The 17,168-nt window shown below is 44.4% G+C and overlaps 1 protein-coding gene across 2 annotated transcripts; it reads right to left on the bottom strand.

Annotated features, from left to right (window-relative positions):
• Positions 1–242: 242 nt before the first annotated feature.
• Positions 243–13,593, bottom strand: TRIM7 (tripartite motif containing 7). 2 transcript variants are annotated; one of them, XM_072641460.1, is made up of 8 exons: positions 12,984–13,593; positions 10,356–10,451; positions 5,804–6,034; positions 3,932–3,954; positions 3,296–3,411; positions 2,513–2,548; positions 1,890–1,970; positions 243–1,578 (listed from the first exon to the last, which is right to left on the bottom strand). In XM_072641460.1, exons 1-8 carry the CDS (start codon positions 13,476–13,478, stop codon positions 1,064–1,066), a joined length of 1,593 nt encoding a protein of 530 aa, XP_072497561.1. In that variant the 5' UTR covers positions 13,479–13,593; the 3' UTR covers positions 243–1,063. The 2 variants fall into 2 exon arrangements, with proteins under 2 accessions (XP_072497561.1, XP_072497562.1); XM_072641461.1 differs by lacking the exon at positions 1,890–1,970.
• Between the last annotated feature and the right edge of the window lie 3,575 nt (positions 13,594–17,168).

Raw genomic sequence — 17,168 nt, 5'->3', positions numbered from 1 at the left:
CATGTCTTTGTGCTGCTAATCTGTTATATGGTTGGTGAGGGAGGGGAAGGAAGATTATAGGGCAGTGTGAGTGTGTTGGCATTTATTCACTTGAGTGGCTGCATGGTCACACACATGGGCAAGGGTCTAATTCTAGTCTGGGCATACACTGACATCTTGGAAACAGAGCTCTTTCCTGATTCCAAATGTTAGCTGTAGCCAGAAAAATTGATGACAAGACAAAAACAAGCAGCCAAATCCACTCAGCTTTGAGTCCACTTTTAATCCTGTTGGCTACAGCCTGACAAAAGTGCAAAGCACAGAAAATAAAATGTCCTGCCCCAGACCCACAGCTACCTTCCTCCTCAGCTGGGATAGCTCAGGGTTGAGATTCAAGTAAGCAGGAACATACAGAGAGCTGAGAAAAATGATCCTCTAGTGAAGGGGAATTTTACTAGCCTCCCCCTTCCACTTCCTACCACCTCTCCCAACACCTCCTAAAGTCCTGGGGGAAAGGAAGATGCAGAAGAAAGCTGAGATGAAAGACAGTATCAATAGCCAGAGAAAGAAGACAGAGCAACTTTAAGACCTAGAGATGAAGTGAGTCTAGAACAAGAAGCCAGGCAGATAGGTTCAGCCTAAACTTGCTGTTTGGCCACAGTTGTTGCCACCTGCCAAAAAAGGCCTAAAGGAGGGTTGGCCAAAGTCCCCAGTATTCACAGGCCTCAAGGTTAAATCCACAGATAAGTTTGGGTGGAAAGATAGCCCAGAACAAGGAGGGGAAAGGGGAAAGGTATGAGATAATCTGGCTGCTTTCCTTGTAATAAGCTCCAGCAAGAGGCTGGAGAAGGGATAAAGCCAGCACGTGGCAAACAAGAAGCCAGGATTTGGGAGAGGCCTATACATACAACATTAATTTGTTGCCTGTATCTCATCTTTCAAAGAAAACAAAGTTAGATCTGGCCAGGTAGAAAGCCAGGGTTGGGGAGAGAGACCTGTGCAAGATCAACATCCTGCAGCTCTCAATACCCAGAGGCCTGATTCAGCCCCATCCTCTTAGCGGCCCATCATTTCTGGCCCCATGTCATGGCCAGATCCGCAAGTATGTTCCAGTAGAGCAGACAGAGAAGAGGGGAAAGACTCGTTCTCGGAAGGCCACTCGGAAGGTGTAGATGTGCCGCATGTCCTCAGCAGCGTAGAAAGATACTGCACCAGCCTCTAAATCCAGGGCGACCCGGACTCGAGCCAGTCGCCCTCCGGGGCTCAGTGAGGTGCGCTCAGGAGATGTCACGGCCCAATACTGCCCACCATTCAGCTGAAGGGCCCAGACACCCTCTTCGGGAGTGAAGGGGGTGAGGCCCTTACGCCGGACACTCTCACGGGCCACCCCAAAGGCCCAGCCATCAGCTGATCCCACCTCCACCTCCCAGTGGTGACGGCCAGAAGAAAATCCACGAGAGGCCAACACTCGAGTATTTGTGTCAAAACGCCGGGGATTAGGAGGCAGATCTTGAGGTCGTGGGCCCAGACGGACACTCTTGAGATCCAGTGAGAGGATGAGGCGGGGGTTGGCTGTGTCAGGATCCAATGTCAATTCCACTTCGGGGGAGAAGGAAAAGAGGAAAAGACAAAGGCAAAGAAAGGTATTATTGGGTATAGCTCCCTGACTCTAGGTGGGATATCCCCCCTCCTCTCAGAAAAGCTGTATCTCTCTCTTCTCTTGCTAAATCTAACTCAAAAAAAAAATCCCTTTTCCATTAGGAAGCCTTCCAGGATTCCTAAATCCCACCAGACCCTGATCATTCTTTTTATCCTGTGTACATTCAGATCTCACTCTGATCATTTGCACTGTGCTCTACGTTAAAAAAAAAAGTCAGTGTTCAGTGTATGCCCTGTATCCCCCATCATACCAGGAGCTCTCCAAGGGCAGGGACCATGTTTCTTCCTTTCTTCTGTCTCTCCCCCCCAATGTGCCTGGTACAGGGATCTATCTGTACAGGGCGGGCGGGAATGGGGGGGAAAGAGGCACAGCAGGGTCAGTACATGATGTAGACTGACAGACCTCCCCAGAGACCCAGGCCATAGTGTTGCTCCCTCCCCCGGGAGAAGTGTCAACAGTACAGGTTACCCCACAGGCCACTGAGAACATGCCCTCTGGGGTAGTCCCACCTGCATAATGGAAAAGGCAGAGAAAAGAAGAGACACATCTATAGAAAAAGACCCACACAACTCACAAAAAAAAAAAATACAAAAGTAATAGAATGTCAGAGCTGGAAAGGATCTAAGGTCCACTCATTTTACAGAGAAGACAAGGCCCCAGGAAAGGGGAAGTGACTTGCCCACGGTCACTCAACTGGTTAGAGACAGAGCCAGGTCTCCTAACTCCTGGTCTGGGGCTCTCTGCCCTATAGCACACATTGCCTCCCTCTAAGACAGCTGGCAATGCCAGAGAGAGAGACAGAGACTGGTAGATAGATTTACAGAGATGGGGAGAATTGCTTTGCTTTACATCTTTACTGCTAATAACATTTACCTTTCTCCTCTTTTTCCAGTTCTCCCCGAAGATCCTCTGAAAGGAGGAGGAACACAGATGCAAGAATGAATGTTCTAGCTGGGTTAACAAGTCAACATTCATTCAAGCAATATTTTATTAAATCTACTATAAGGCCAGGCACTGGACTAGGCAGGGTTGGGAAGGAAGGAAGAAATCAAGCATTTATATACTTCTGCTATGTGCCAGGCACTGTGCTAAACATTTTACCTGGAAGGTGGGTTATAATATCATCCCCATTTTACTAACAGGGATTAAGTGACTTGCCCAGGGTCATAGAGCTAATAAAAATCTGAATCCACATTTGAACTCTGGTCTTCTTATCTCCAAGCCCAGTGTTCCACCCACTTTGTAACTTATCTGCAGGGCCCTGAAGGAGTTTAAAATGCCACCCTGCTCCCCATCCTGCCTTATTCCAGTGCCTGCAACCCACTCAAAGTCCTTCCCTGCACATGAGCTTTTTCTCCAGGATAAATATTGGAAGAGTCTCTGGCAAGACAGATAAGAACCCCTTACAGGATGACTCTGCTGCTGCTTATTCCTTCCCCTTTTTGCATTGCTGTCTCACCTTTCCTCCACCAGCTCCACCAGGATAAGACATTCAGACATAAGCACAGTGCCTATCACGGCAGGCATTTAATGAATGCTTTTGAATTAATCAGCTGACAAAGCTGAACTACAGTGTCTCTTGTCCCTCCTGTGTGAGCCTCATTAGACACATTTTACAAGCCTTCCCAGCTACCCTTCCCCAACAAAACCCATCACCTTTGAACTTCTTTAGCAGTCCCTTCAAAACAAAGGTCTTGAGGGAAATATTCCAAACTTTACTCTTCATTTCAGAAGAGACTGAGGCTGGTTTGGGGCCAGGCACGTTGTCACACCTTGGAGAGAAGAAGGGAGAGGATGTCATTGGCACCAACTACCTACCTTTCCCTGGTCTTTTTTCCCCTTTGGTCTCTGGGAAATGGAGCCATGAGACCACCTAGTAATAAGAAAGGGGATACCACAGAACTTCCTAGCATGGTTCTTGCCTTTTAGTTGCAGGAACCCATAAAATACATTCTATCCCTCTCCTGACATGACATGATGTCCGTTTCTTACAATTAGGGTTTAATGTGGGCTCTACCTCCAGGAAGCCTTGACTTAAGTAGCCCTTCTTAGTTTCCAACCTGGAGAGGACTCCCTGGGGAACCACAGAGCCTATGCCTGGAGTCCTGGGAGGGGCCTCTGTTATGAGCTTGTTGGTAGAGAAGTGAACCCATTGCAACCACGCTTTGGCATCAGCTTTCCTTGGGGGAGGTCATTCAGGTTTTCCTCCCCACAGTGGTGGACATGAAGAAAAAGGACTAAGGACAATCAGAGAAGGGTTTTTAAAAATGCAAAGAGTTATAGTTTACTTACCTGCCTAATGTGTTCTTGAACTCCTAAACAGAAATAATGAAGAAAATAGTCAACACTGAATATGCCTGATTCTCCAGATAAAGAAAGAAAAGCCAGGTTACACTTCAAACAAAGAAACCATGGTCACTTCCTCTTTCTCTCTGATTTTCTAAGACCTAAAAACCACCCCCTTAGGAGATCTCATTTTCCCCTATTTTGTAGAGAAAAGTTTTCTCTTCCAGGTTTTTGTGCCCTAATGCAGGCCAAATTTGTTGCCCTGGGTCTCCCCCTCCTCACAAGATGACATTTTCTTAGCCTTACACCTCTTTCCTATCTGAATCCTACCTACTCTTTAAAGCCCAATTCAAGTCCTCCCTCCTGTACGATGTTGTCCATAAACACCTTTCCATTCTCTGAATTCCTATAGAACTTCTTATCACACATTTGACATGTAGTTGTCCACTGCCTTTTATTACTATCTTATTTTGTTTTAATATTTATGCTTTCTATCCCCAACTGGACTGTATAACAACCTCAGTCCTGTACCATGTCTTAAAACTTCTCTGTATTTCTATGTCATTACAAGAAGCTTTACTGAGCCCCTTCATGCTAGTTTCTTTGCTCAGTTGATTACCTCCAATTTATCCTGTCTATGTCTTTTTAGGACATAATTATTTGCACACTGTCTCCTCCCCTGGACTATAAACTCCTTGAGAGCAGGGACAGTTCTTTGGTCTCACTTTGTATCCTCATCAGTTACTGCAGCTGTACCTGGCACACAGTAGAAAGCTTAATAAATGCTAGCAAACAGCTTTGTATAGAATAAATTCACAATCAATTGAATTAGAGACTACAAGAAGCTACAGGGAGAACATGTAGCCTTCCAACTTTCCAACAATCCCAGCCACAAATTCCTTACCCTTTAATGCTATTTGTTATACATATGGTTAGAGAATTTTTTAAGGCAGAGTGAAAGGGGGAATGGGGGGGATGGAACAGGATTACAGGAAACCTATGATGTTTCTTAAACCAAGACCAAAGAGACAAAAGGGCACCATGATAAGAGTTTAGGATTTAGAATCAGAGAACTAGGATTTTAAGCTTGGTCCTGCTACTTGCTACCTGTATGACTTTGGGTAAGTCATTTCTTTTCTAAGGGACTCAGTTTCCTCATCTGTAAAATAGGGACTCCTGAGTTCCCTTCTGGCTCAAATCTATGAAAGATCTCTCTTAGTTAGGGAATGAAACCAAGTCTCTATAACGGATGATCTTAGAGAAAAGAACAATCAGCTATCTGAGCTGCATGGTTTAATCAACCAACATTTAATAACGGAGCACTGTGGTTAGTACAGTGCTAGGTACTAATATAAAATGAAGTTTAAAAGCACAAGGAGCTTACAACTAGGTTGGGGAGACAACTCTCACTCCTAAAGATCTCTAAGTCTCACTTTCCTTAAAAATAGGTAGGCAGAAAAGGACCAAGGGCATACAGTTAGACTCAGAGTTGACATCTGAGCACACATGTATTTAATCCAAATCCAGTTCTAGCCACATGAAACAGAAGTAAAGGAGACAGTATGCAGCTAAGTGTTAAATTAAGACTAAATGCTATCGGAGTTTGAAGGACAGGAAATCAATTAGAAATTCTGCTATGCTGGAGGACTTTTTTCCTGGTCCCTTCCAATGCCAGGATTCTATGATCTTCATAAAATCACAGAATCAGATTCTAATGTCTTCTTAGTCTAACATCACCTTGTTACTATTACTCTATCCCACCCAAAAGAAGCCTTGATGGCAAGATAAACTTAGAGTATCACACTGCTATTTTTTCACTATTGTTTAGTCTTAAACAATCTAATGATTGTAATTCTGAGTAAGTCAGGCCCAGCTCACCTGCAGGAAGTCCAGGTCAGGTTTGTGGGATGTCTCTTCCATCTCAGTGGTGAGTTTAGACAGCAGGGAGATCTCACTGCCAAGCTGGTTCAGGTTCTCAGTTTGCCTTTGGGTCACCTCCCTGGCCAGCTCTTCCAGACGACCTACCAGCCTGCTTTCCTGCTCCATCAGGAAGGCCCTCAGTGCTTGAAACTCGGCCCCCACCTTCTCCCGCTCCACAGTCACTTGCTTCTGCCAAGGAGAAAGGGAATGGGAATAAATCAAGAGACATGGATCTCTAAACACTGAGATGACACTGTATAGCCCATAAAGGAAGAACACACACTCCCCACTCTCAACCACATATCAGAATACACACACACACACACACACACACACACACACACACACACACATGCACGCACACACACACACACACACATCTGTCTATATATACTCCTATAACTGAACTTGTTCTCCTGTATACCCTCCAATACACACTCTCATCTATTATACAAACATATTCTTTCCTCTTGGTTCCTATATATACCCCATTCATTTTATATGAGATGAAACTATATATTCAGAGAATCATATTCTAGTGATCTTTTGCTCTGTCATCCTAATAGCCTTTCTTATTCAGCCTGTCAGTTAAAAAACAAAAACAAAAACTTATACATCTATAATGGGGTCAGGAAACCTGGATTTCAGCAAGCTGATAACTCTCATATGTTGTGTTGGACAGCAGATGCAAGGCCCTCTGGCCAGGACATAATATCCCAATGGTCTGCCACCTAACACTGCGGAAAAGAGGAGGAAATTCTTGGATTTTTCCAATCTTCTTCTTCCTCCCAGGTTCCCTGTTTCTTCCCCATGACAAAATGACCCTCTATCCTCATGGAAATAAAGCTTTGTTCAGACAGTGTTTTGTCTATTACACAAGCATGCTGGAAAATATACCCAGCCTTGCTACTGCCCAACTCCTCATTCCATATCTAAATGAGTACTGTCCTTTAAAGTGATCATCTACCCTTTGGGATTACACACTTATTCAAATTATGCTACTATTATTCAAAATAGTTTTTGGGACTCCTCCTCTAGAGCTGCTTGTCTTTAAAGTTTAGAAAACACACTAAAAAAAATCCATAGTTATCTAACTATATCTAGAGCTGATGTATCTAATTCCCATCCAGGTATTGCAAAACTTACCCACAGAACCAGATTCAAACGTAATTGACAAATGTTTAACAAAATACATAAAAATACAGCATTAGCATAGATAATGTCTATGTCAGTATGAGGCCTTCAGGGATCTGTTTCTATTTGGGTTTGCATGATGGATAAGAGGGCAACTCGCTCCAGTATCTTTGCCAAGAAAACTATTACAGGGTCATAAAGAATCAGACACCACTGAAAAGCAACTGAACAACATTCTCTGGTTTATAGGCAACTAGGTGGTACAGTGGATAGAGTGCCAGGCTTGAAATCAGGAAGATTCATGTTCATGAGTTCATGTTCATGAATTCAAACCTGGCTTCAGATACTTCCTATCTGTGTGAACTTGGGGAAATCAAAAAACCCTGTTTCCTCAGTTTCCTCATCTGTAAAATGAGCTGGAAAAGGAAATGGCAAATCATTCTAGTATCTTTACCAAGAAAACCCCAAATGGAGCCATAAAGAATTGGAAATGGCAAAAACCAAACAAAACAAAACAAAACCCAAAAACCACTGAACAACAAATCTAGAGAGGCAGTGTGGTCAGATCTCTAGAGTCAGGAGACTTACTCAATCACAGTTTCCTTGCACAGTCTTGTACAATCCCTACCCATCAGGATTGTTGTGAGGAAAGTATTTAATCCAATGCACAGGGTTGTTGTGAACTTTTTCTTCATACCTTTCACAAACCTTAAAGCGCCACATAAATTATTCTCTTTTGCAATAAAAGCAACTTACATTTGCACATTATTTTATAGTTATAATCACAGCGTCTTCACACAAAGAATCTCTATTTAATTCTCTCTAGAACCCCGTGAGAGGGATATTTTTCCCCTTTGGTAGATGGGGAGGCTTAGACTCAAACAGATGCACTAATTGTCTTACCCAAAGTTATACAGCTAGTACTCAAATGAAATGCGTGGACTCTACTAGACCAAGGTGACAAAAAAATGTCATCCAATTTGGTCACTTACCTTACTGACTGTGATTGTCCATGATGGGTCTTTGTTTCCAAAAATCAAATCCAAATGAAAATTGGGAAGATTTGCAACTAACGAAAATATTCTAGAACCTGTAATATATTCTTCTACAGAATTTCCAAAAGAGGAGTTCAAAAATGTTTGGAAACAATGGAAGTATCATTAGAATAAATTGTATGTTCTCCCAAAGTGACTAGTTGGAAGAAAGTAGCACTTATTTGGGAGTGTAGACTAAGGTAATTTTTTTAAAAATCAGTCATTATCTCCATATGCTCATAACATTTACTATCTTTTCTAAACAAGCAATCTTACATGCCCTCCCTGTTCAGTTACCCAAAGATTCATAAATTCTTATTCATTCATCCATTCACAAAGTCAATAAGTATCTGTTAAAGTCTACCATGTATCAGGCACAATGCCTGATAGGTATGGGGTATACACACAGAAAACCAAAACCATCCCTTCCCTCAAGGAACTTACATTCTCTCAGGGGAATGAACTCCTATAATAAAGGACAAGGGTGGGAAGAGAAGAAGGGGAAGGGGAGAAGCACTGTATCAGGGGGAAAGATCAGAAAAGGCTTCTGGTGAGAAGAAGCTCTTAACATTTCACTCTTCCATATTTTGGAATGGGCCTGTTCCAGTTTTCTTACTCATATTTTTCCCTCTCTCCAAAGAAGGGAAAAAAGAAGCGTTCCTGGATGTTTGTTAGATTTGTTGATCTGTATGAAGGCCAAGGTATAGATGAGCTGTTCAGAAGGGATTATCCATTATCACTCTACCTTAGTACCAAATGAAAAACAGGTATATGTAGCTTGTTGACTGAATGACTGACTGACTGACTGAGGCTACTTCCTACCTAGGACAAATGGAGTATATGTTTATATGTTTAAGTGCCAAATGCCAAGAAGTGATAAAGAGGAATTTGGGATAAGGGCCACACAGACAAGGTCCTACAGAATTAAGCATGTTGACATCCTCTGCCTATGTCAATTTTCTAGCTTAAGATTTTATCTTACCTTATTTTTCTCTTTAATTCCCCACTAAAACCTTTTCAAGTCTACTGTGTATTAACTTTATTAATGGAAGTTATATAAACCCTATAACTGGCAGCTAGGTGGCACAGTGGATAGAGAGAAGCACATGAGGACTTGAGTTCAAATCCAACCTCAGACACTACTAGTTGTGTGAACCTGGGCAAGTCACTTAACCTTGCTTGCCTCAGTAATTCATCTGTAAATGATAAATCATTCCAGCATCTTTTCTAAGAAAACCCCAAATGAGGTCATGGAGTTGGACATGACTGAAAAATGAGTGAACCAAAAAGCCACATAGCTGACTAGTTGCATTACAGATGGGGGAGGTAGATGGGACAATATTGAAAAATAAGTGGCATACAGCATCCAACCCCGCATCAACTAAACATCAGGCAGAATCCTTCAGAATAAGATTCTGCAAGGACAGGTATAGGAAGCATAGAATTTTAGAGATGGAAGGAAGTTTAGATTATCTCTAAACTAACTAGAACCATGAGAACGTCATAAGGAACACTTCCAATATTTTGTAAGATGAGTGACCACTGATAACACACTCCAAGTGCCCTAAAACAATTTTATGTCCTTAAGTTATGCAGGAATTATAAGATTTGTTGGCGGGAGAGTCCCCCCCAGTTTTCCCACCCTACTGAAACCATAGTAGTAACAGACCAATGGTACAAGAAGGGACTGCTTTTGACCTGACAAAAATATATGTACTTCTCTCACAGCAAAAGGTTGAAAGTTATTAGGGGTGGGTATTACAGGGTATCATAGATCAGTGGAAGGATCATGAGCAGGGGACTCCCATATCCTCTTTTCTGGAATCCTAGAAGTCCAATAGTAAAAAGTAGCCTGGGTCCTCAGAATTCTTTGACCTCCACTTTTACTCAATCTACCCATTATTGATTTATGTGCTTGCCTCTCATAGTAGAGAGTAGAGAAAGCGCCTCATATGTGCATGTACTCATATTCATCTCAGATCTCATACACACACACACAGACACACATGTGTGTGCGTGCATGCTCCTCTGTTCTACACAAACTCTAACTCTTTAATATGAATTCTTCTATATAGATATATACTTCCATCACCACCACCACCTCCCCATCCTTCAAGTCTATACAGGATGTTCTAAGAGTTTTAGTGCAGTTTTAAGCTTTGATACTTTTAAATTGCACCAAGACTTTTGGGACACCCTGAATATACATTTCTGCCTCTTCCACCCATAATTGTACCTGTTCTTACTCCACATACACCCATTTGGAAGAGGTGCAACGGTCAAAGTGGGTACCCAGACTGGTGTTCAATATAAGACACCTCCCCTAGCTTCCACCTCCTCACCAGGAGCTCCCGGCTCTCCTTCTCCTCCATGGATTTAAAGTCTTCAAACTCCTCCAGTTCCTTCTTCAGAGCACCTAGCCGGGACTCCAACATCTCCTGGATGGGAGGAAGGACAAGTGAATTAGCTGACTCTGGGTGGGGAAGAAGGAAGTGTAGAACATCCCACCTTTTCCACCTTGCTTTGCTCTCAGGATACAGGGGCTGATTCTGTTCACTGAAGAGAGCAAAAATAACCTTCAGCGACTGGAGGGTTTTGTGAGAACAATGACCCATAGCTATGATAAGACTTGAACAATGATACAAGGTCCCCCTACCCAAAAATATCTCCCCCACAGACTGGCAAAAGCCTAACCCTCACCAGCCTTCTCCTGTTTAGAACTGCAGAACTCATAGTTGGGAGGGGCCACAGTAGCCATCTAATACAACTCATACCAGAAAGGAAGAAGCACTATAAAATACCTGACCATTGGCTCAATTAAGTAACTGGGCAGCTATGTGGCAAAGTGGAAGATCAGAGTTCAAAATCTGACCTTAGATATTTACTGGCTGAGTGGCTCTGGTCAAGTCCCTTAACCTGTTTGCCTCAGTTTCTGTCGACTGTAAAATGAGAAAAATGATAGCAACAACCTGACAAGGTGGTTGTGAGCGGACCAAATGGGACAATACTTTTAAAGCATCCGGAATAATTCCCTTCCCTGATCATGCAGTTTGAAGAATTCCAGTTGGGTGGAACCCACCATCCTTCACGGTTGCCCATTCTATTTACCGGCAGTTTAATCGTTAAGAAGGTTCTCCTGATTTCAAGCCTCTATCTGTCTATGTAACTTTCACTCAGCGTTCTTGGTTCAGTTCTCTAGAGGGTTGTCTCCAAAAGACCACAGCTAAAATACCCAAGGTTCCTGCAAAGTGAGGGAAGGAATGGGAGTTGGGGGAGGACAGAGGGAGCTAACCTTTTAAGCCTGAGCATTGATTATTTAGTCTGAGACGAGAACTACTGAAATGCAGTTGTGAGAGGTGGGGGGAGTATTTTGCTCCATGCTAAGGCTTGGCAGGGCCGGCCCAATCAGAATATTGCAATGGGAGCAAGGTGATGAATTTATATTGCACTTTTAAAACGTAAGTAATGGAACTGACGTTAGAGACGGGATTCTTAACATTTTCCTTTTGTCGTCATGGACCCTTTTGGCAGTCTGGTAAATGAGACCCCTTCTCATAAGGTTTTTAAATGAAAGGAAATCTATTATACTGAAATAGTTACCAAAAAAAATTTTTTTTAATAGGTTCACAAACCCCTCAGACCCTCTGAGCTATCACCCATAGGTAATAAGCTCGTTCTCTTGAAGAGGAAACAGGCTCATAAGTAGTGACATCTGCTATATCAATATTCAGCTGGTCCTGCGGGTAGGCTTCTGAACTCAGCTTCTCTGATTGCCAGCCCAATTATTTAGCCACTACACCACAGTGCTTCTAAAATAATGACAGTTACCGAAAAGGTACAAAGCACTTAGTTCACAGGAGCCCTGTCAGGTTGTTTAGAGCAAGTATTATTACTTTCACATATGAAGAAGCTGGTCCCACCCAGCGATCTTCATGAAAGGGAAGGAACGGACCTCCACACCCGTGAGGATTTAGGTGAGCACTACACCTCAGTAAGAGTTGAGGAAGGCAAGCTTTCAGGTGACTCCTCCCACTCGTCTAGAAAGCTTACCACCCATCTGTGGAAGGAGAGCTAGCTTGTTGCATCTAGTGCCTGGATAAGAGGTCTCCAAATTCCTCCCAGTCCTAGCATATTCCAAGGACCCCTTCATAACCATGGGAGGAAGAAGGGCGGAATGTACCTAATTGAGGTTGTAACTAGTAATCACAAAATGGAAAGGGTGACAAAGAACAGCACGAATGGCTCCAGGGGTGACGGAGCATTTATCAGGAGGTGTGTGTACCAGACTGCATTTCGGTGCTCCTCATTTCGCCCAACAGGGGCCTGATCCTATCTCAGTCCTGGGTATGGCTATTATAAGCTCTGCCAGTTTAGAGGGCATTGTCCCACACCTCTCCCCAAGCCTTCGCCACCCTGGTCTGGGGCAGCTTCGCCAGGTCTACATCTCTTTGAGCAGGAAGATGACACAGTAGGGATGAAGAAGGAGGAAGTGGAAGAACCCAGGGGGCGCGTCCCATAGGTAAGACTGCCATAGCAGGTGAGCCCACCTAGGGGCATCTGGAGTATAATCGATCTGCAAGTATTTATTAAACACTTCCTATATGCTAAGTCCAGAAGATACCAAGAAGGGGAGAAGACAGTTCCTACTTTCAAGGAAATAGCAATCTAATAGGGGAGAGAGCATGAAAACTACGCAAAATCTACGTAGGATTGTCAGCGGGGGAGAGCGGGGGTACGACTCCAAGACTCAGGGGGAGACGGGGAAGGAGAGGAAAGCGAGGAGAGGGGAGACAGGGCTGGGCGTCGGTGCTGTGTGAAGGGCCAAGGACAAAGACGAGGACAGGGGCGAGGGGCGAGGGGCGAGCGGGTGGCTGCGGAGCCCAGGAGCCTGGGCAGTAGGCGGTCGGCAGCTGCCGCGAGGAGTCGCTCCATGCCAACGGCCGGGGCGCGCGCAGCGGGGTCTCCCTCACCTTGGCCTCCTGCACCGCCTCGTCCAGTGGCAGCACCGCGTGGGCGCGGTGCTCCCGGGCGCGGTCGCACACCACGCAGATGGCACGCCCGTCATCCTGGCAGTAGAGCTTCAGCGGCTCCCCGTGTTGGACGCAGCCGGACACCAGGCTCCCCGCGCCCTCCCCGTCCCCGTCCCCGGACGGGGACAGGCTGTAGCGGCGGAGCAGACTGGCCACTCCAGCCAGCTGGCGATTGGGACGGAGCTGGCTGGGCCGGGCGGGCTCCCGGCACTGAGGGCAGGGCAGGGCTCGGGGGGCAGGCGACACCGGGATCCCCGGGCGCTCCCAACAGCGGGCGATGCAGGAGCGACAGAAGCTGTGGCCGCACTCGATGGACACGGGGTCCTGGAAGAGCTCCAGACAGATGGAGCACGTCGCTTCCCCGTGCAGCTCGGCCGCCAGAGCCAGAGCCTCCGCGCCAGCACTAGGGCCGGACCTCGGCCCCACCGCAGCCATCAGGTTAGGCGGCTCCAACGGCCGCCGCCGCCGCCGCTGCCTCGGCTGCAACACCCCCAGTTCTGGGATGGAACGTTCAGCAACCGCCTCCCGGAGAGGGCCGGGGACTGACTGAGGGGGTGGGGCTCTGATGCAGGGGCGTGGCCTGAGGGTAGGCACGAGGGGGTGGGGGGGGTACCAAGATGGAGGGTCCCTGGCGGCAGGAACCAGCTGAAGTTGTCTCCCCTCCTGGTGATAGTGACTAGTGTTGGGCAATAGAGCCCGGGTCCCCTCGTTCTGCAGTGTGCAAAGGCTCAAGTCAATTCTAATCCCAAACCCCTCCCCCCACCCAAAAAGTGAAACCACTGACCGCACTAGTTACTCCCCTCCCCTCTCTGCCCCTCATCAGCCCTGCCCACACACAGGCTCTTCTTACAGATTGGGCAGAGGGTATGCGAGCCCTGTTATCTGCCACTCTCCCTGTCTCCAAGTCTCTGGGTCAACTTCCGATTCTTTCTGTATCTCTATCAGTCACAATCAACCAATAATAAACATTTATTTAGCGTCCACTATACTCTAGGCGTTGTGTTAAGCACTTCATATACAAAAAGAGGCAAATGACAGTATCTGTCCTCAAGGGGCTTACAATCTAATAGGGGGAGACAACATGCAAACAAATATATACCAAACAAGCCATATACTGGATGAATCGGAAATAATTAACAGAAGGAAGACAAGAGAATGAAAAAGAGTTGAAGAAGATTTCCAGTAAGAGACGGGATTTTAGTTGGGACTTAAAGTAAGTGATCGAGTTTCTCTCTCCTCTCTCTGTCTCTCCTCTCTCTCTGTCTCTCCTCTCTCTCTGTCTCTCCTCTCTCTGTCTCTCCTCTCTCTCTGTCTCTCCTCTCTCTGTCTCTCCTCTCTCTCTGTCTCTCCTCTCTCTGTCTCTCCTCTCTCTCTGTCTCTCCTCTCTCTGTCTCTCCTCTCTCTGTCTCTCCTCTCTCTGTCTCTCCTCTCTCTCTGTCTCTCCTCTCTCTGTCTCTCCTCTCTCTCTGTCTCTCCTCTCTCTGTCTCTCCTCTCTCTCTGTCTCTTCCCTCTCTCTGTCTCTCCTCTCTCTCTGTCTCTCCTGTCTCTGTCTCTCTGTCTCTCTCTGTGTCTCTCTGTCTCTCCCTCTGTCCCTCTCTCTTTCTCTCTCTCCTCCCTTCCTTCCCTTTCATATTCATTCCTTTCCTCCTCCCTCCCTCTTCTCCTTACAACTTCCTCCCCATTTCTCCTGGCTCTCCCAATTTGACCCGCTCAGTTGGAAGAAACAGACCTGAGCAGGTGGAAAAGCAGAGTTCAGGATCTGATATCTATCACTCCCCCTGTGAGGAGGAGAGGAGACTCCTGATAAGCACTCTGACCCATTCCTCTCTTCCCCATGTAGCCAACCCCAGCGTCAGCCCTGGCTTCATACCCATAATCAGGCCTAACAGGGCCAGGCAACCTGAGGTGTTGAGTTTCCCAAGACCTTGCCCAGACAGGACTAAATATAGGACCCCTGACTCAAATCCCTAGCAACCCCCTAAATGTCTTGCTTTAAATAGATAATTTGTAATAACCAAACTCAGTCCTGGAGAAGAGTTGAGGAAACATACTTATCTCCCTTCTTCACAGCTGTGAAATAAATCAGCCATATATGTTGGCTGGTTGGCTTTTCCGAATTGTTTTGTAATTTATTTTTAAATTTTATTGCAATGTAAGGCTCAATGGATAAGGTGAGTATATATTCAGAAGTACAGGTAATGTAAAAATAAATGGTATAAATAACAAATATTTTTAAAATACAAAAAATTAATAATTTAGTTTAAACAGATTTCCCATTCTTCTGTGTTTCTCTGTATTATCTGATCCATACATATAGTCCAGGAAGCCACTTCTCAGTCCACTTTGTGGTTGTCACTTCCTCTTATGTGTCTGTCCCTTTCTCTGCCCATCCCTACCCTTATCTCAATCCTTCTTTTTCTCTTAACTCTGTTTCTGTTACATTTGCTTTCTTGCTATTACTAGAACAGTACACTTTATCTTTCTGCTCTGTCCCTTTACACTGACCTTCCCCTAAGGAATGTTCTCTCTCCTCACCTCTGCCTCCTGGCTTTTCTTACTTCCTTAAAGACTAAAGACTTAACCTCAAATCCCAATTTCTTCTTCTTTTTTTTAGTGATGCCATTAGGGTTAAGTGACTTGCTCATGGTCACACAGCTAGCTAACTGTAGAGTGTCTGCGATCAAGTCTGAGCTCAGTTCCTCCTGACTCCAAGCCAATGCTCTATCCAATGTGCCACCTAGATGCCTTTAAATCCCAACTTCTGTAGGAAGCATCTCCTGATCACTACCTACTAGCCTATTGCTAATTGCCTTCTCTCTGAGATGACCTTCCGATATACATTGTGTATGCATATAAATATACATTTATATATGTATATATAAATATATTTGTATATACAAATACATATATACATTTGTGTAAATATACATACAAGATATGTACATATATATTATAGAAGAATTTTTTGTATGTTAGCTTCCCTATTAGAATGTGAGCTCCTTGAGAGCAGGGACTATGTTTTCTCCTTTATTTGTATCTCCAGCACTTAACACTGTGCCTAGCACACAGTAGAAGCTTACTGACTTAAGTTCCTTATATCTGGGATTGTCCCATAAGAGACAATCTCTTCTATTCCTCTTCCAGTCTTTACTGCATAATGAAGCAAAGGTTTCATTCTTAAGGCTCTCCGGGAGTCCTTATTGGCTTTGGTCCCACTGTCTCCTTTCCTTTTTTGAGTGAAGTAGGAGCTATGTTCAACTGACAGCTCAATGGACAACTTAAATAACAAATGCAGTAACCTCTCCAAACCAAGATATAGCTCAAGAACCCCCATTGATGGGTTTACTTTCACTAGTCAGCCAGAGGATTTTGTTCTAAGGAAAGTAAAGGTATTTTAATCAAATTCCATAGTAATAAAAGTAAAAACAGAATATCATTCCATAAATCCTTGATTTTATTTTCTAAAAAATATACTCACCTTAGTTAGTCTTTCACAGCATGACTGTTATGGAAAAGTTTTGCGTAAGTACACATGTATAACCTATATCAAATTTCATGCCTTTCAATGGGGATAGGTGGGGAGGGAGAAAGGGAGAGAAGTTGAAACTCAAAGTTTTAAAAACAAATGTTAAAAAATTGTTTTTACATGCAACTGGGAAATAAGATATATAGGCAATGGGTTATAGAAATCTATCTCACCCTACAAGAAAACACAGAGGATGGGGATAAGAGAAGGGAAGGGTGTGATAGAAGGGAGGGCAGATTAGGGGAAGGGGTAATCAGAATGCATGCTGTCTTGGGGTAGGGAGAGGGGAGAGATAGGGAGAAAATTTGGAACTCAGAATCTTGTGGAAGTGAATGTTGAAAAAAACTAAATAATTTTTTTTAAAAGATTATTATGTTAAAAAAAGGATATACTCAGCTTAGTTGAAGGAGTATATACTTATAGGAATCACATATGGGGCATAAATACATACAGAAGATGTGAGGCTAGGGTACTGTAGTGCTAATGAGATTAAAGATCTTCCCCATTCATTAAAGGGCCTGCCCATTAGGGGGAATTTAGGGGAGATTTGTAGGAAGGCCCACACCTTTTGTTAATGAGGCACTTGTTTTCAAGGGTT

Source organism: Notamacropus eugenii, chromosome 2 (genome assembly GCF_028372415.1).
Source record: "Notamacropus eugenii isolate mMacEug1 chromosome 2, mMacEug1.pri_v2, whole genome shotgun sequence".
NCBI lineage: Eukaryota > Metazoa > Chordata > Mammalia > Diprotodontia > Macropodidae > Notamacropus > Notamacropus eugenii.
This window is presented reverse-complemented; position numbering and strand designations above follow the sequence as displayed.